Below are 19,453 nucleotides of genomic sequence, written 5' to 3'. Positions count from 1 at the left end.
TTGGAGGAGGGTGGGTTGATGATATCCCACATTTCCATAGAATTTCTGCCAAAGAATGCACAACTCACATCTATAGATTGTTGTCAAGCATAGACAGCCAAAGACAAAGCTATTAAACATACTATTGTATTGACCTAGAATAATAATAGAATAAAGCCAAAATGGTTTATCCATTTCAACAGTTATTGATTGTGTATGCTTTGAGTATGATCATTTTTCATTATCATTTCTTATGCTGAATTGTGAAAATGGATGTGGAACAATACTGCTGAATAATGATGGGTGTTTGTTGGTGGAATAGTTTTAGTTTCTCAAGGGAGGGGATAAGTTCTGTTCTGTCATTCAGAATTTGGCCACAAGGGCTATATTAGGGTGTTGACCAGTATTAAAGGGATATTTCGGGATTTTGGCAACGAATACCATTGATACCATTTTCATGTCTCTGTGTTCAATATTAAGGAAGTTAGAGGTAGATTCATGAGCCAATGCTAATTAGCGTTAGCGCAATGACTGGAAGATTACAGGGACAACTGTTCCCATAGACTGATAGTCATTGTGCTAACGCTAGTTAGCAATTGCGCTAACGTAAGACTCTGGAGAAGTAAATAAAGGACTTAATTGCAAAAATCCCGAAGTATCCCTTTAAGAAAGAGGGGGCGAGGCATGCTCTTTTTGCTGCAATGCTACTGGTCCATGCTGTAAGCTAAAATGCCTCTATTTAGGGCAGGTGAAAAGACAATGAGGCTGACATCAGGCACTTCAGGAAAAGGATTGATCTGGACTACTTCATTTAATATACCTTTCAAAGGAAATTTACAGAAACTTTTCGGAGACATCGTCTTTACTTTTTGTTTACCTTCAATGATTACTCAGAAATAAATTCAAAAATATTTTTTATTTTGATGAAACTGTTACTTGATGTTTGATATTTGTGTTTTGTTTTGTTTTTAGATATGGATCAAACGAGAACCAAGGGTTGAAAAGTCAATCTCCAGTAAGGTGAGTCAGATTGGAGACTTCCGGTATCGATGTTAAAACAGGGTATGCAGTGACCCAGACCTTCAACCATTTTTGATTGATAGGTAGCAGCCGTGATATTGAAATCTCATATTCTACTCAGTATTGCAAAAGTAAAAATAATTTTCCAAGTTCAGGATTGCATACAAAACAATGTGATTCTGGGCCACAGAGGCTTAAGCCACACCTCTACATATGTCTAACAGAGCTAAGGCATTCACCAGGGCCTGGAACACACTGAAGGAATGAAACAGTACAGGAGCAGGTTGCATCTTGTGCAGCGAGAGGCTGGCACACCTACACAGAGGCCCACACACAATACACAGACACATGGAGTGAACTGTATGTAATTCTTCACCCCTCAGTTTTTCCTCAGTGTCTAATGTTCCATTTTGACTATTTTTGTGATTTGTTTTCTGACAAGGACCCAAGGAGTACTCCGCTTTGAATTGGGGAGAATGAAGGAAAAGACCCATAGGCTGACTGGAATTATCCATGCATTCTATCCTTCATTCCACCGGAGTCTGTGTCATGAACCAATCAGATTTCAGTGGTATGAAGAGTAAGAAACATGGAGTTTATCATCATGAGAAAATATTTGGAGAGTTGGATTCTTTACTCTGAATCTGGACTCAAATCAGTAACTTAGCTGAATTTTATCTGAATTTACAGACAAGATCTAGCCCTGTTCGGAAAATAGTTTTGACCATTGTACTGCAGACATAGTGTATGTTGCTACAGATTATGATACAGCATTATGACAGAAACATAATATAATATTTTTTTTTACATAGATCAGTAAAAGCCTGACAGAGAGGTGCAAACATGAATAACATGTTATTTCCTGCATTAGTTTTAAGGAATGTTTATGTTTATCGATTGGTGCAAAACACAGTTGCAATCTCTACATGAACATGGTGGGCAAGGTCCGATTTTTCCTCATTAACATTATACATTTATGGCGGTTTTGTGACCTGCCATACTCTACTGATATAAATGCATCTAAAAAAACAAGTTGCATCCAACACACAAAATTAGAATATATGTGGCTAGGGTATACACAATTCAAAGCCCTTACAAAGAATACATAAAATGTTTGTAGTAATTGCAATTTGATGACTCATGACTCACTCTTTGTACATAAATCATGAGGTTTTGAAGTTGTTATACAGACACCCCTAACCCCACCCCTCCTAGTCCAGTTTACTCAGCCCTTGTATTCCTGAAGTGGAATATAACTACATGCAAATGGCAAATATCACCCCTAGCGAGTCAGTCAATCAAGGATATAACAGCTCATGCAACTTAATCTAACATCTAATTTGATGGAAATGTCTACATTTATAATGTCAACCAATCATATACTATTATCTTAGTAGTCTCATCTTTATTATTTGACCTATAAATGAAAACCATCCTTTTCACATTTACATCAGATATTTCTATTCAGAGTGAATCTTTCTTGTTCTAAAGAGAGTTGGTTTTCTCATGCGACTGTACCTGGGTCTCTGTGGGGCAATTAACTACCTTCATTAGCAGTGTGACGTTTCACAGATCTCATTCAAATCGTTAATAACAATGAAAGAGACTGCTGGAAGTCATTTGACAGCTATAGTGTGCTGTTAGTCATCCAATTATAATGTTTCCATCCAATTAAGATGAAGGAGCATAATGAATGATCAAACAAAGCGATAACAGGACAAATATGGAATGATTAATATCATGGCAATTTCACAAATTGGACTTTGACAGAAAAGGCTCAAACACTACTTGCAATGCTTATTTTTTAAATTTCTAGCCATGTTCTAGGCACATTTGTAGCAATATATTGGTTTCATGACCTTTGAGTTCCGTCAATCCAAGCTTGCCACCAACTTTTCCACATAATAATCAAAACAGCTCAAACATTAACTTTATACAGTATATTAAAGAATATTAAACAGAAGAAGTCTTAAAAAATGTGAGTACAAGAGGTCAAGATACTTTTGCCACGCCTTTAACAATGTACAATGTTAGCTCTATGTGTTTTCTACTCCATATTCTAATAGCAACATAATTCATTTATAATCAACATTCTTCATCTTTGTTACCATCTTACTACAATAAGGTCCCTAACTCACACAGTAGATAGTGTAGTGGCTTTGTCCTGAACGGGCCTCTCCTGCACCACACACCTCAGCCTGCTGTTCACCTTCCTGTTGGTGGCTATGATCACCAGGGGGCTGAGCGCTGCATACAGCGACGAGAAGAATATGCGCAGGTCTGAGATCAGTGAGGAGCTCATGGTCTTCCTCACGGTGAGGGTGTATACCCACAGTCCATTATCCACCCCATAGAGGACCACATACAGGGTCACCAAGGCCACTACAGCCTTAGCCGCCCGCCGCTCTGCCCCACCGCTGGCCCCAGAGCTGCTGCGGAGTCCCTTCACCTGCTGGCTGTAGCGGTACAGGAACACAAGGATGACCAGACTGGCCAGGGTCATCATGCCCATAGGTACCACGTCCCTCCCTACCTGGACAGCCCCGTTCACCTGTTTGGACTGCATAGTAGGAAAGCGAACATAGCAGAATTGAACATTAATGCTGTGCTGCATGTTGACCGAGTCATTCCGGGAGCCCAGGGAGAAGGCTATGGCTGCCGAGCTCATGGAGGTATTGATGACCCAAAGGGTGAGGAAGATCACTGCCAGGTAGCGAGCCACCAGGACACGGATGGAGGCCCAGCAGGAGCCGGGAGTAGCGATGCTCAGGCACTGGTAGGCACTCAGCACAAAGGTGAGCCAGATGGAGAGGGAGCGAGACGTACGGTAGACAAAGATCACCCCCTGGCAGCCCGTGTCCCCAAAGATGTTGACCAGGCGGAAGGTGGCCAGGGTCTCCAGCAGGCAGCGCACGCCTACTACCAGCAGGTTGGCACAGGCCAGGTGCAGCACAATGGCGTCAGCAGGAAGAAGCTGATGCTCCTGGTACAGTGCCAGGAGGAATGCCACGATGACAGCAGTGTTTCCCGGAACTCCAACCACAGTGAGAGACAGGTACAGCATTCCCCGGACCACCTCCTCTGATTTCATGGCTGCAGGGATGAAGGATATGAAAATATATGTCATAGGCCTATCAGTATTTGTCAATATATTCAATCATCTCAGAAGGCCATTGCATTCATCAGTTCTCTTACCTGAGGGGTATGCTTTATGATGCAGTTGGAGTCTGTAGATCACAAGTCTGTTTGTAAACCAGACCAAAGTCCCCATGTCTAGTGAGTTTCCTCGTATTCTTATACTCCTAGAGTGGTTCAGTAGCCGTAGGGAGTGATCAGCATGGTCCACTGACTTTAGGCAGCTTTTCAGTCTCTCTCCAATTACCTGATATCAATACAGATGACTGAATATTTTCCAGCTGTGGCCATATGGCACCAAAACATATGATCAGGACTGAGGATAGTCAGCCAGAATGGAAATATACTGTAGGTCTCAAGAAGTATCTCAATGGGCTTAATGCATTCCCAGCCAGACCGGTCACTTTCAATACTCATGGATTAGGTCTACTGCTCTATTTCTATGGTTCCTTTGAATAGCTTTCTGCTATGGTTCAGGTAAGGACTAACAACAAGGCTACAGTGCCCCCCTATGGAGAAAGATGTGACAAGATCAATAAGTGTAGAATTTTTGCCATAGAGCCCCAGAGTGGTGTAATATTACACATAAAACCTAGCGGTCAAACAGGGAAATGGGTCCAATTGTTTTTCCACCATTCATTTTTTCCCATAGGGAATTTTTAGAAACACTTAAAATAATGTCTGTTTTGTGTAGGCTTACCCTGGCGTGACGTTTTGATAACCATGTCAATCTCTCTCGGTCAAGGTGACTTTTATCAATGTATTCAGCTCTATTTACGCTCCGATTTAAAAATGCTAGTTAGCATCAAAGTAGACATCATGGAAGACTACAAATCCCTGCACGTTATCTCTAGCTGACACCTTTGCTAACAGGTATTGTGTCAATTTAAAACTTGCAGAAGACAGTTCACAGAATTGTCAAGAAATGTATAAATGTATTCATTAATAAATGTAGCTAACATAGTTAATTCAGAGGTTCTTACCTTTGCCTCGATTTGGCAGTCTTGTCCAGATCATCATGGCATTTGTAGTTCTTTATGATAGACATGATTAGTAGCTAGATTATGATTAGTAGCTAATTAGAATTTAACTTTTGAGCGGTAAATACAGGCAAATTTATTGATAAAAGTCCCCTTGTCCTAGAGAGATTTACACGGTTATCAAAACGTCACACCAGGGTAAGCCTACACAAAACACAGTCCTTCTTTTAAGTGTTTCTAAAATCCCCTATGGGAAAAATTAATGGCGGAAAAACGATTGGAACCATTTCCTTGTTTGACCCCTGGGGTTTTATGGGTATTATGACATACTGTGGTACTCTATTAAAAAAGATCTGCCCTAGGTGTAAAATAGTTACACCAAACTGAGAAATAATGTATGAGCACTGTGTGGTTTGTTTTACTTTGTGATTGATGCTTGTAATGAAATGAGTAACAAGTGAAACAAAGAGCCTGTTTGATGTCATTGACGTGAAACGCCTCACTGTCATTGTCACCTCTGTCAGAGATGAAAGTGATGCTGAAGCAAGACATCGTGCTCTATAAAAACACATACGAAGTGAATAAAAAATATATCTTCCTGTAAGTGGATCCCACTCCAAGGAGTGTATACATAGTAGTGTACACCTATACCCCTCCTCATTAGTCTTTAATAATACATAATGTCTCCCACAGGGAGCGATGGGGATACGAGTAGGGTGGCAGAAGAAATGGGACAGGAGAGTAAATAACTTGGTGAACAGAGTAGCTTTTAGAGATTTTCAACAGTCATCTGTAGTTTGTGACAACCTCTTTGACGCAAAGAATAATGAATCAATAAAGTAATTAGAAGCGGGGGTGGGGGGGTCTGGTCTTTGGAGGAAACACATTAAAACCATCTGCTCACTGACTCGGAACACATGATCAAATCCCCAGAGAAGAACATGCATGAGCTTGCTCTTTAATTAGTCCTGTACTCATATAAACATTTTGATACACACATGGGGAAATAACACCTTTACATTATGTAACCCAGAGAGTGCTTCCAGGATGTGTTTAGCAAATTAAATTAAAATGTCACCTTCGCCTTTATCAAGGATCCTTCAGTATTGGTTGACTTTCTTCTAAGTTTGACTATTAGTCAAAGGGCTGTGCAGTCTAAATGACACATTATGGAGCAACACTGGATTATAGATGTACACTGTCTGGATTGCATAGTGCAGAAGAGTATTGGTGGAACAGGATGATTGTTTTGGAAAACTCTAAGTAGAACCATACAGGGTTCTTTGGTTTGTCCCCATAGGTTAACCCTTTTGGTGCTGGGTAGAACCCTTTGCAGATGGTTCTATCTAGAACCCTCTATGTAGGGTTCTTCAAAAAAAACACTGTATATGGTTATTTCTAGAACCCACTATGATCGATTCCACCAGCCTTATTTGCCTTTAAAATGTTATTATCTATGGCAATACATTACATACTGTGTATCATAAGGCCTTTCTTTGAGGGCCTAGTTATACCCTAACACAGTGGTGTCAGGAATCTCCTGGTATACTGGCCACATCAGGCCTGCAAGTCACATTATGCTGGCTTGCAACGTGATGTGTAATTCCTATTGGAATCCAGCCATAGTTAGGATATCTAACAAGTGGAATTGTTAATCACCCTCAACCTGCATTCAGTATGACTGCCAGGTAGGGAATATTGAATACTGAGACTACCTCATTCACCTAACCTGGAACAACCAGTAATGGGTGAAATAAATCCAACCTATTGGATTAGTTTAGAAAACTGTATGTTATTTATCTATGTGTAGCAAAAAATGTATTAACCAATCAATGTAAATGCAAAAACAGATATTACACTAACAATTTTGAAAATCTCACTGCAATAGAACATGCTGGGAAATATTATATATGGTTGTATGTAGAACCCTTCTTGCCTTCCAAAGAATCCGTGTTGCCTTCCAAAGAATCATCAAAGAACCCTTTCTTCCAAAAACGGTTCTTAGGATGTTAAAGGTTCTCTGTAGAACCCTTTGCCTTACAAAGAACCCTTGTCTTCCAAAAAGGGTTCTTCTGATCAAAACGGTTCTTGGTGGAATCTTATCCCTCTGCAAAGAACCCTTTTGGAACCCTTTTTCTAAGAGTGTATGTGAATAAAGCAGTGTTAAGAATAGAGAATAGAACATCAGAATATAAGGTTACTCTCCCAGTGCTCCCAATTAGAACAGACATCTGTTATTGCTGGATAATGACCTGTGCTGCTGTGTGCCTAGGTGACATACTCCCAGGACAGGAGAGAACAGAGGAGAGCAGTGTAAGGGGCCAGCTGTGCATGTTAAAACCTCTAAATGACTTCCTAATAGCTTCATCAAGCTGCTTTTACATCAACAATAACAAAAACCTCTGCTGGGGTATTTGAACACTAAGACTGAATCTTACCCCTTGACTAGTTTTGCCAAATTATTACTTTTTTAAATTTAATTGAAGTTCCAATAGAATATGGCCATTGATGGCTGCCATCTAAAAAAAATGTACAGTTGTTCTTATTCTTGTTTACATATTGTAGTGGTTCTTACATCTTTAGGAGGGGTGGGGTGAGTGTTCTAATGTTGTCCCCTAATAATCCCCACAGACTAGAACATGCTATATATTGAAATTACAGGGGCAATTAACCACAATGAATGCTCAATACTGTGTTCATGTTTCTTTATCAATAGTTGCAGGTAAGAATATGCTTCCGCAATCCTAGTCTAATAGAGAGTGCAATAAGTAACAGTTGTTCACAGTTGGTGTATTCATAAATCTGTTTAACAAACTTAATTTTCTGTCTCTATTCTTCAGCGTGGTACCCAAGTTAAGTATCATGTTGGATCTCTGTGTCACCATCAAAGGGGTGTCCTTCCTGTTGCAAACAGGGTTAGGGTTCCTGGGGAACACCCTGGTGCTGCTGGCCTACACCCAGGTCGTCTGCTCTGAGTGCCGACTCCAGCCTGTGGACATAATTCTCTGCCACCTAGCCTTCGTTGACCTGATTCTGCTCCTCACCCGCTGCGTCCCCCAGACCATGACTGTGTTTGGCCTGCGTGACCTGCTGAATGACCCGGGCTGCAAGGTGGTCATTTACACCTATCGCATCGCCCGGGCTCTGTCAGTGTGCATCACCTGTATGCTCAGTGTGTTCCAGGCAGTGACCATTGCCCCTGCAGGTGGACCCTGTTTGTCCAGGCTTAAGGCCCGGCTTCCCAGGCTCATCGTGCCCACCATCGCAGGGCTGTGGCTCTTCAACATGGCTGTATGCTTCGCAGCTCCATTGTTCTCGATTGCCCCTCGCAACGGCACAGTGCCTGCCTTCACCCTCAACCTGGGCTTCTGCCATGTGGACTTCAGGGACAGGCTGTCCTACAAGATCAATGGAGTGATTGTCTCTACACGGGACTTTGTCTTTGTGGGGCTCATGTTGTGGTCCAGTGGCTACATCCTTCTCCTCCTCCACCGTCACAGCCGCCAAGTGAGAAGCATCCGACGATCATCCCAGGGTGGAGGAGCTGAGACTAGGGCAGCCAATACAGTGATCACCCTGGTGGTGTTGTATGTTGTATTCTTCGGCATAGACAATATCATCTGGATTTACATGCTGACGGTAGATAATGTGTCTCCAGTGGTAGCTGACATGAAGATCTTCTTCTCCTCCTGTTATGCCTGTCTCAGCCCCTTTTTCATCATCAGCTCCAATAAGAAGGTCAAGAGTAAGTTGGTGTGTGTGGCAGCTGACCAAGAGCCGCCATCAGTCGACACCCAGGACTCCAATGACAAGATGTAAAATGTTACCAAAATTCTGGGCAGATTTTTTTTCTTTTTCTGGGGCTATTAATACCTCATGGATGGTCTTGTTGTGATTAATTTGTGAACATTTTGCCTATGTAGCCTTCTTGTTATAGGCATTTTATTTATTTGTGTAAATCATTGACAGTTTTCAGGATTTTAGATTGAACTAGTCTGACCTGAGTTTCGAAACTATATTATCATTCTATTGGACAAGCAGGAGCTGTGAAGATAGACTGCAAATACAGTAGCATACAATACAACAATGTAGTCCAACTATACTTTTTTTTTTAATAGCTATATGAAATGCTATGGAAATGAACATAATATTTACAAAAAATAATAAAAAATAATTTTCTATTCTGTTCTATGTTGCTATTTATTTTTACTGTATTCCATACGCACAGATTTTATTGTAGAGTACGCTCTAGCTGTCACAGGTTTTCCATTGGAATGTGGAGTTTCCACAGGCCACACGCGCAGCGGTTGGCTGCACAGATTTGACAGTTCTGACAGAAATGTCAACAAACAAGCAGGCTCCGATCAACCCGGAAAAAGGAAGTGCAAGAGCCTAAAAAGAGTTGTTTCAGTGTGCATTCCTGGGAATTCGACTTCAAATAGAACTGATAGCAAAGATTGGAGACATCGTTTTGATAACTGCAGTAAAAGAGAGTTACTCATAAATCATTGCAATTCCTACCGGCGAGATGCTGCTCACGTAAACTGGATAGTTTACGTCGTCGAGCCGCGCGCTACTCCTGGGCTGAAGAAGAGCTGGCGAGATAACTCTTTGTTTAATGGTAGCTAGCTTGCTAACGTTACTTGTTTCTAATTTATATAATGTAAATGTGGCACGAATCTGTTTACCTATTTTGAATGGTGGCAAGTTCAAACGTGTTTTGTACGAGTTGAAAAGTATAGCTAGGTTGCATGAATGATGGCGAAGCAGAGCTAGTTTGCAAACCACACTGCGACATCCCGCTTGATGATACTGCTCCGGGATGATGGTTTTACTGGCTGTTTTTAGAATGATCACTAGTACAGAGTTTCACCTGAACACAGTTGAACAATTGTATCACCTATCTTCAACCACATTATCCTAAATTGAGATGATTTGAATTTCTATATAGTTATTTTTTTGTAATGAGGGTAACAATTGTACATGCAGCACAATGAAAAACAGTAAGCTACAATTAGCTAGCAGTGGTAATTTCTGGTATTGAGTGAACATGTTGTGGAAAGGCCCATTGTACTCCACGATGTCATTGTTTTTGCTTAATCTGTAATTGTTCTCTCCTTTGTTTTTGTTGTTACACAAGCCTGGGTTGCAGCCAGATCTTATCTGTCCCTGTGTCCCCTCTGAAATGACCTGACACTGAGTGTTCACCACAATCATAAGACAATGGCGAGAATAGCATGGTATCAAGAGAAGGTAAGACATGCTGGACTTACTGACAATGTAATGAGGGTCTAAAATCCCTTACATGGTATAATAGAACTGAAGTGTGTCCATGTGTCAACAGATCGGTGCATATGATCAGCAGGTTTGGGAGAAGTCTCTGGAACAGGCTGAACTTAATGTAAGTTCATGACGTTTGGTCTAATATGCTCATATTTCACCAGCAATTAGATTAATGTCTTATGTGATCAGTATTTGTTAGAAAGATAACTGCCTCTCACACAGGGCATGGACTGTAAACCAAAGAGGTCCGGTCATGTCAAGCCAGACCTCATTGATGTTGACTTAGTAAGAGGTGAGTATCCATTTATTACAAGGTGTATATGTATGCTCATTTGCACTATTTGCTTATTGGATGGAAAGGGTGCATGCAACGCTATAGATTGTCTCTTCTTTTTCAGGGTCTACATTCGGCAAGGCCAAGCCCGATAGTCCATGGACGGCGTTGACCCGTAAGGGCCTGGTCAGGGTGCTCCTCTTCCCCTTCTTCTTCCAGTGGTGGATCCAGGTGACCTCCAGGTCTATCTCTACCTTTATCCTGGTGCTTTACTTCATGCAAGGTAAACTCACATCTCACTTTAACATTACTTTAGGAATGATGCAGATGTATGCTGTGGAATCCAATATACTTTTTCATAAACCTAAATGGGTCTGTAACTCTCAGTCCCCTAAATAGTATATTAATGGCTTTCTCTCTGTAGTGGCAGCAGCAGTGTTGTACGTAGAGGTTCCTGCAGCCAGTGCTAGTGAGCAGTTGGGGCCTATGTGTCTTATGTTATTGCTGGGGACAGTGCACTGCCAGATAGTGTCCACTGAGTCCAACCGGAGCCCTTCAGCCAGTCCTGTCAGCAGCAGCAGCACCAGCCCTGCACGCAGGAGGAGGTATGGTTCTTATTGCCAGTAACACACACACACACACTGCTAACACACACACACATGCTGTTCACACATATGCTGTTCACAAACATGGTGCTCACACACATGCTGTTCATACACACCCTTTTATACACTTGCGCAAACTGCTCCCACACTGTATAACATGTTCCCTTATTTTCTCACCCTTCATTCAGGCTAAGGAAGGGTAAAGGATTGAAGAGGACAGAGGGACAGGGGAACGACAGGGACACTGAGCTGCAGCCTTGGCAGCTGGAGGAAAACCAAAGGTTGTACAGATCAGAGGAGAGAAGGGTAAGGCCAAACAAACAATGATCAGATCCTTTACCTGATCATAAAACAATGACTGTTTGAGTCAAGCAGTCATTAACAGAGTTCCAGTTTTTCCTTTTTTTCAAATGTCAACATTTGTTTCCTTTGCGTTGCCTTAGCAAACTTGTATAGAGGGTTGTCAGGCTGGATTTTTGTCTGTGATTTACATTTTGGGTATCATTTGCTGTTTTATCCAGCTAATTCTATTGCTGTTTGTGATGTTGTCCAGACAAATCAGAGAAAGTCGGGCTTTGGGGCCTCTGATGAGCTTTCCAGTGAGGAGGAAGAGGATAATAAGGAAGCAAAACCACCCACTAGTGTAGCTGGACCAACACCTACCACTGTCCTCAGGAAGAGACACCTTCACTCCTTCTCAAATCCCTCACCACCTGAGGTAAACCCTAAGACAGTGAGTCCAGTTCTTTGTAGCCTGAGTGAAAGGTGGACATTTAGTTTGAACAGTCCTATTATTTGCACAGGAGGAAAGTAGTGGAGGTGCCAAGGACACTAAGGTGAACCCTCATGATGTGGAGCACCTGAGGACAGAGGGCTCGCGCCCGGCCTCTGACACAGATGATACTATGTGGGAGGATCTTCTTCAAGGGCCTGACTCCGCTTCCACTGGCAGCAGTGACAGTGAGGGGGAGGGGCGGTACTGCCCTGGCCTGACTCTCCCCCCATCCACCACTCTCAGCAGTGATGATGAGAACCTACAGCAGGTGGGTCTACACCACCATACCCTGTCATCTAATATGTAACCTCAAAAAGGCTTAGTATATCAGCACACCAGCTTTTTCTCCTCACAGGGCCAACTATCATGGCTGCAGGCGTGCCACCCATCTAGAGACCGGGTCAGTGCCATCATCTGGGAGCAGGGGGAGTGCAAGAAAGCAGACATGTCAGTACTGGAGATCAGTGGGATCATCCTCACACGGGTACACCTCCTATGACCACTTCATTACACTCACTGCCATTTTGGTACAATTAACACACGTTCAATACAGAGTGAATGCTGGTGTGTAATGCTTTAGGGCTGGAATGGGTTTCTTACTGTTTCTAAATATAGAAACACCATACGGGCTGTGTACTCTGTGCCCCATAACTCTGTCCTCCTAACAGAGGTGATATCTTCTCTGTAGGTGAAGGTGGTGGAGCAGGGCATGGGTTACCTAGCCCTGGGGGGGTTGGTCACTGCCACACTGGTGCTGCTTCCCTTTGGCTTCCGCCTGGCACAGCGGCTGGACATGACACGCCTGAGCTTCCTGTCTCTGGCTGAGCTGGCTGTCATGGCGGTGGGGCCGCCCGACGCCAAGACCTACGCCTTCCTCTTCATCACGACTGTGGAGAGGCTCTGCCTTACAGGCCTCTTCTTCTTCATGATGTGTGTGGCAGAGAGGACCTACAAACAGGTCAGCATGTTAGTCCCACTGTTGTAGACTCACTACAACACAATGAATACGCTGTAAATGGTGTGGCTGTTTCTCTTTCAACAGAGGCTTGTTTTCGCCAAACTCTTCAACCACATCACATCAGCACGAAAGGCCAAGAAGTCGGAAATCCCCCACTTCAGGCTGAAGAATGTGCAGAACATTAAGATGTGGCTGTCGCTCCGCTCCTTCCTCAAGGTCTGAGTTCTTCTCACTACTCAGATGCCTTTACTTCAGCGTATGGTGTTGCCACTAGGGGGGATGAAGGTCCTGCCTTGATTGAAATGTTCCCAAATATTTTTTCCTATTAACCACAGAGACGTGGGCCCCAGCGTTCCGTTGATGTCATCGTCTCCTCCATATTCCTCCTGGCCCTTTCTATCGCCTTCATCTTGTGTACACAGGTCAGACATATCTATAAAAACTTACTTTGTTTGATAAATACACAAGATTCCAGTAAACACACCATGATTTACCATCCAATTAAAAAAAAGACCTGTTGTAAGACCGAATGTGCATTTGTTAAGCTCCAACCTGTACAAACAGAATAGATTTAAGATAATGAGTACTCATTTTCTATATCTAACTGCCAGCTACTAAACAGTCACCACACATTCCTGGACTCCGAGACCAACTGGGAGCTCATGGTGTGGGGTTCTTCTCTCATCCTCTTCCTGCTCCGCCTGGCCACTCTGGGCTCCGAGACCAACTGTAAATACAGCAACGTGTCAGTGCTGCTTACCGAACAGGTAAGGCCCCCTGCTACACACACACACACAATCAGGGTTCGCATTAACGCAGGATTCTGCATTTTTCAGGCAGAAAGGGAAAGATAAAAGACAGAAAAAAAGTTCTGCTGCATTTTATGAACACAGATTTTAAAATGCTTCTTATTGTAATTTCTGCTCGGCTTCAGTCAGGGTTCGCTCCAAATCATGAATGTAAAAGGACTAATTTCGTGCATCAGTTGCACTTTTCCACTCGGATGAAATATCTTTGCTCTTGTCATTGGATCACCACACAGCGTTCTGTGTAGGCTACTTTTCTCTAGTACTTTCCTCCGGTCTAGTTTTTCTCTGGTAGCAAGTTAAAATGTAAGATTAACTTCAAGCAAAACTTCAGGAAATGTAGACGGCTACATTCTTTCTATGATAAACATTAGAAATATGGCCATGCATCGTTTTTACAAAAAAGACCTTGCTTTTTCATTGTAAGCTAACTTACTTATGTGTGGCTGCTAGCCAAATAGTGTTGTCATCTGATGAAAACAATTTTCTGCCAAATGTGTTGCACAGCGAGCTACAACTGGGTATTCCATGTGGAGAAGCTTCTAGAAACAATGGGGTAGTTCAACGCAGTAGTGAAATGCATGTGCGTGTCTCTTTGATGTTTGAGAGAACTTGATTGATGTAGTTTTTGGCCAATGAATGCATGATGTCTGTTGAGTGTTCACTACTTTAACATAGATGTGCTATGAAATTAATTAAATGCTCCACTCACACCAACGTGTGTTAGCTGAGACATGCACCATAGTTCACTGCCTTGGATGGAGAAACACGTTGCTAATACTAGCAACACCAAGCACCTCTGCGACCTTCATTTCTTGATCATGGATATTATATTCAATCTCCTCTGGAGGACGTGTGGGTCATATGGTTACAACGGGTAAAGTACTTCTCCGTAGTTCTCCGATCACAAGAACACAGCCAAGTAGGATTCACATCAACATCAAAGCTCTTCTCTTTCCCTCTGGACATGCACAGGTGCCTTCTGGGAATAATTAAGTGCTTAGTAATAAAAGTCTTAAAGGGGTACTGTCAGTAATAATGACTCAATATAGTTTCAGAAAAAAGTATGATACAAAAATCTATGCTACAACTCTATTGAAGCAAAAACTTTATTAATACATCTCCCTCTCAATTATTTTCTTATTTCAGATCAACTTGTATCTTAAGATGGAAAAGAAGCCCAACAAGAAAGAAAATTTGAACATAGTGAACAATGTTCTGAAGCTTGCAACAAAACTAATGAAAGTAAGGATGTCTCTCAACTTCAGCCCATCATGACTTTTCTGACTTTAGTCAAATCTACTGGGCTGAGAGGCCTCCCGAGTAACACAGCGGTCTAAGGAACTGCATCGCAGTGCTAGCTGCGTTACTACAGATCCAGGTTTGATACCGGGCTGTATCGCAGCCGGCCGCAACCGGGAGATCCATGAGGCGACGCATAATTGGCCCAGCGTCGTCCGGGTTTGGGGAGGGTTTGGCCGGCCAGGATGTCCTCCCAGGCGCATACACACTGACACGGTCGCCAGGTGTACGGTCACCAGGTGTTTCCTCCGACACATTGGTGTGGCTGGCTTCCGGGTTAAGCGACATTGTGTCAAGAAGCAGTGCGGCTTGACGGGGTTGTGTTTTGGAGGACGCACGGCTCTCGACCTTCACCTCTCCCGAGTCCGTACGGAAGTTGCAGCAATGGGACAAGACTGTAACTACCAATTTGGGAGAAAAAGGGTGTCAAAAAAACTTGTCATAATAAATGAAAAGAATCTACTGGGCTGGTAGTTGTTTATTCAGCATAACGTGCAGTGAAAGCATCTCTGACTGGCTTCTCATACCAACCCTTTTACAGGAGCTTGACACCCCCTTCCGACTGCTGGGGCTGACTGTGAACCCTCTCATCTATAACATCACACGCGTGGTCATCCTGTCTGCAGTCTCCGCTGTGGTCAGCGACCTGCTCGGCTTCAACATCCGAGTGAGTGGAGACACTTCTAATCCTACAATGCTGTTGCTTAACACTGATATTTTTGCCATACAGTGAATCTTCACCTTTGTCAGAGTTGTTTTCCTCCTGGCACATGTGCATTAACTTCCAAAAGTGAGTATATGTGCTGGGTTTTTAAATGTGCCCTCTTTGTTGTCTCTCTTACAGCTGTGGAAGATTAAGCCTTAATGTGAACTTGCTAAACCACTAACTGTTGGATACTGGAGACTCTGCCAAGTCCTACCATCCACAGCTGGCAATCTGTGCAATGTGTCCAAAGTGTGCAAACCTACTGAGTGATTGCCTATGCATCTCTGTGCCTTCCCAGAAACATTGAACTTTAAATCACACAATACCATTGTGGTCATACACAAGCATGAGCTCTTTACAATCAATGATACACACATCCTTGGCTACGTAATCATTGTAGCCTGAACTGATCTGCTGCAGCAGTTCCAGTGCCAGGACCTGGCCACTTCCTGGTTCTTACTCTGAGAAACAGTAGCCAATGGGTGCCTTCTGAACACTGAGAAATTTGTTGGCCATTTGAATGTGAACCATTTCAAGACGTGGAGAACGGATGGAATAGGAAACAAGAATGAACAAACTGTTATGAAAGAATTTGACATTCCAGCGTGGTTTGACATGTATTCGGCTGCGAGTAGACAGCGTAAAATACTTTTAAAATACTTTTAAGATGAAAAATGTTAATACAGATCTTCAAAATGGGTTACTGAACTAAATTGATTAAAAAAAAAAAATTATAGGAAATATTTAACTCTACTCTAAACCAATTTTGTGATATTTTAAGGGCAACGTGCTGTAGCTTTTATTGGGGCATTATTTATTTGGGGTTTGTCTGTATTTCATTACTGACATAATGGTACACATAGATTGTAACCTTTGGACTGCCATCATGGCCTTAGTACTGAAGACCATTATGTTCTGCTAAGCAACTATTCACAGATAGTATAGTTTGATCAAAAAAAATGTTAATAGGCTATAAATTAGGTTATATTTTATTTCCTTTGATAATAAATCTTTCACAATGATTTTATTACTGCTGTCTGGTCAGTGCATATAATGTTCTCACTTCCACTGCCTACATAATATACACAGTGATGTAATGTACTTAAGTAAAAATAATTTAAAGTACTACAGACTTACTAAACACACATGATTAGTTTGTAAATGATGTCTGAATGTTGAAGTGTGCCCCTGGCTATCCATAAACTTAAAAAAATGTGCAGTCCGGTTTAATGAATTATACTTTTACTTTTGATACTTAAGTATATTTTAGCAATTACATTTACTTTTGAAACTTAAGTATATTTAAAACCAAATACTTGTAGACTTTTACTCGAGTAGTATTTTACTGGGTGACTTCCACTTATACTTGAGTAATTTTCTATTAGGGTAAATTTACTTGAATGAATATACATTATATGCGCATCATAAATCGTAATATTATGACGATTACGGTAAAGAAATTGTGACGCAAATGGCACACCTCATGCTTTTCTGGCTTGGAAGGACATCAACCGGGCCCGCGCCACCAACCTCAGCACAAGGACAGCGTAGCACACAACAGGACTTAACAGTTGTGCCTCCGACTGGAGTGGGACAAAAACCTCATAGAGTCAGAGATAGCAGAACGTGCGGATTGGACGTCAGATCAATGTTCTAATTCCCTCATCGGCTCTCATATTGCAGGTAAATTGCAATAGTTTTTGAGAGTGTACAGTAAGTAGCCTGTGCTATTTAGGTGTGAAACAACCATAGAGCCAGATAGAGGACTCTAGTGGCCAAAATGCCATTTTAGCATGGGCAGCGCCATTGAGGACATTCACCATTTTGAAGTAATCAACTGGGTGGGACTTCCTATGGGTTAAGGAAGGATCACATAATTCCATCCAGGTCATTAGGTGGGATCAATGGGTTATACTCGGGACCAATTAATTATACTTGTGAGCAAACATTGCATAATGGCAGGTGGCAGTAAATCGCCAACCTTGGCTTTATACCTGTTCAAACAACACACTCCGGGTGGCAGTATGCACCCTTTCAGTTTGTTTACCAACTAGTAGAAAATGGAGATGGCCTCAATGGCGCTGCCCATGCTCTCATAGACGCAATAATCGGACAAATAAGATGTTGCGCCCTCTAACTATCTCCATGGAAACAACCAATGCGTCTATTATCAGTGTTCCCGACACAGACTAGTGACCCTGGCTCGAGACTCCGATTGGACTGCAGTAGTGTCGTCGCATAATAATATTGCTTACTGAGGTAAATGGCTTTGGCATCATTTTGTGATTCCCGGTTTTTGTTAGTGCTCTTTTGATGAGCGGATATGGCCGCGCAATACATGGTGGCTGTGAGGATGAAATGGCAGTCCCTCACTTTGCTGTGTTGCAATATGCTTGAAGGCCTTTGACAGAAAACGAAGCTGTATCCAACCTAATATAAAAGTAGTCTAATTATGTTACAGCAAATGTCAAGTCATGCCATTACTTTCTAATTCATTAGAAAATTCATCAGACTCCTAATACTTAATGAAATGGGATTTTAAGTGCATTTAGTGTGGCCCATATATACTACATGACAAAAAGTATGTGGACACCTGCTCATTGAACATCTCATTCCAAAATCATGGGCATTAATATGGAGTTGGTGCCCCCTTTGCTGCTTTAACAGCCTCCACTCTTATGGGAAGGCTTTCCACTAGATGTTGGAACATTTCTGCGGGGACTTGCTTCCATTCTACCACAAGAGCATTAGTGAAGTCGGGCACTGATGTTGGGAGATTAGGCCTGGCTCGGACAAACCATTTCTGTATGGACCTCTCTTTGTGCACAGGGGTATTGTCATGCTGAAACAGGAAAGGGCCTTCCCCAAACTGTTGCCACAAAGTTGGAAGCACCGAATCATCTAGAATGTCATTGTATGCTGTAGCATTAAGATTTCACTTCACTGGAACTTAGGGGCCTAGGCCAAACCATGAAAAACAGCCCCAGACCATTAGTCCTCCTCCACCAAACTTTACAGTTGGCACTATGCACTGGGGCAGGTAGCGTTCTCCTGGTATCCGCCAAAACCCAGATGTGTCTGTCGGACTGCCAGATGGTGAAGTGTGATTCATTACTCCAGAGAACGCCTTTCCACTGCTCCAGAGTCCAATGGCAGCGAGCTTTACACCACTCCAGCCGACACTTGGCATTGCACATGGTGATCTTAGGCTTGTGTGCGGCTGCTCGGCCATGAAAACCCATTTCATGAAGCTCCCGACTAACCATTCTTGTGCTGATGTTGCTTCCAGAGGCAGTTTGAAACTCGGTAGTGAGTGTTGCAACCGAGGACAGACGATTTTTTATGTACCACGTGCTTCAGTACTCGGCAGTAACATTCTGTGAACTTGTGTGGCCTACCACTTTGTGGCTGAGCCGTTGTTGCTCCTAGACCACTTTCCGCTTCAAATAACAGCACTTACAGTTGACTGGAGAAGCTCTAGCATGGCGGAAATTTGACGAACTGACTTGTTGGAAAGGTGGCATCCTATGATGTTGCCATGTTGAAAGTCACTGAGCGCTTCACTAAGCCCATTCTACTGTGAATATTTGTCTATGGAGATTGCATGGCTGTGTGCTTGATGTTATACAC

The 19,453-nt window shown here is 42.5% G+C and overlaps 3 protein-coding genes across 3 annotated transcripts; 2 read left to right on the top strand and 1 right to left on the bottom strand.

Moving 5' to 3' along the window:
- Window positions 1–3,133: 3,133 nt before the first annotated feature.
- LOC120024711 (olfactory receptor class A-like protein 1) lies at window positions 3,134–4,090 on the bottom strand. Its single transcript, XM_038968978.1, has one exon. It carries the CDS (start codon window positions 4,088–4,090, stop codon window positions 3,134–3,136), a length of 957 nt encoding a protein of 318 aa, XP_038824906.1.
- A 3,886-nt stretch (window positions 4,091–7,976) lies between these two features.
- On the top strand, window positions 7,977–8,933 carry LOC120024703 (olfactory receptor class A-like protein 1). Its single transcript, XM_038968968.1, has one exon. The coding sequence runs from the start codon at window positions 7,977–7,979 to the stop codon at window positions 8,931–8,933; it is 957 nt and encodes a 318-aa protein (XP_038824896.1).
- A 549-nt stretch (window positions 8,934–9,482) lies between these two features.
- LOC120059604 (protein PHTF2-like) lies at window positions 9,483–16,850 on the top strand. Its single transcript, XM_039008737.1, has 17 exons — window positions 9,483–9,735; window positions 10,255–10,367; window positions 10,459–10,515; window positions 10,620–10,689; window positions 10,796–10,954; window positions 11,096–11,276; window positions 11,465–11,582; window positions 11,830–11,994; window positions 12,080–12,319; window positions 12,407–12,535; window positions 12,740–13,009; window positions 13,094–13,225; window positions 13,345–13,431; window positions 13,621–13,776; window positions 14,965–15,060; window positions 15,659–15,784; window positions 15,962–16,850. The coding sequence occupies exons 2-17, from the start codon at window positions 10,338–10,340 to the stop codon at window positions 15,980–15,982; spliced, it is 2,037 nt and encodes a 678-aa protein (XP_038864665.1). The 5' UTR covers window positions 9,483–9,735; window positions 10,255–10,337; the 3' UTR covers window positions 15,983–16,850.
- Window positions 16,851–19,453: the final 2,603 nt, after the last annotated feature.

The sequence above is a fragment of the Salvelinus namaycush genome, chromosome 2 (genome assembly GCF_016432855.1).
Source record: "Salvelinus namaycush isolate Seneca chromosome 2, SaNama_1.0, whole genome shotgun sequence".
NCBI lineage: Eukaryota > Metazoa > Chordata > Actinopteri > Salmoniformes > Salmonidae > Salvelinus > Salvelinus namaycush.
The sequence above is the reverse complement of the archived record's forward strand: the minus strand, read 5'-3'. Positions and strand labels throughout refer to the sequence as shown.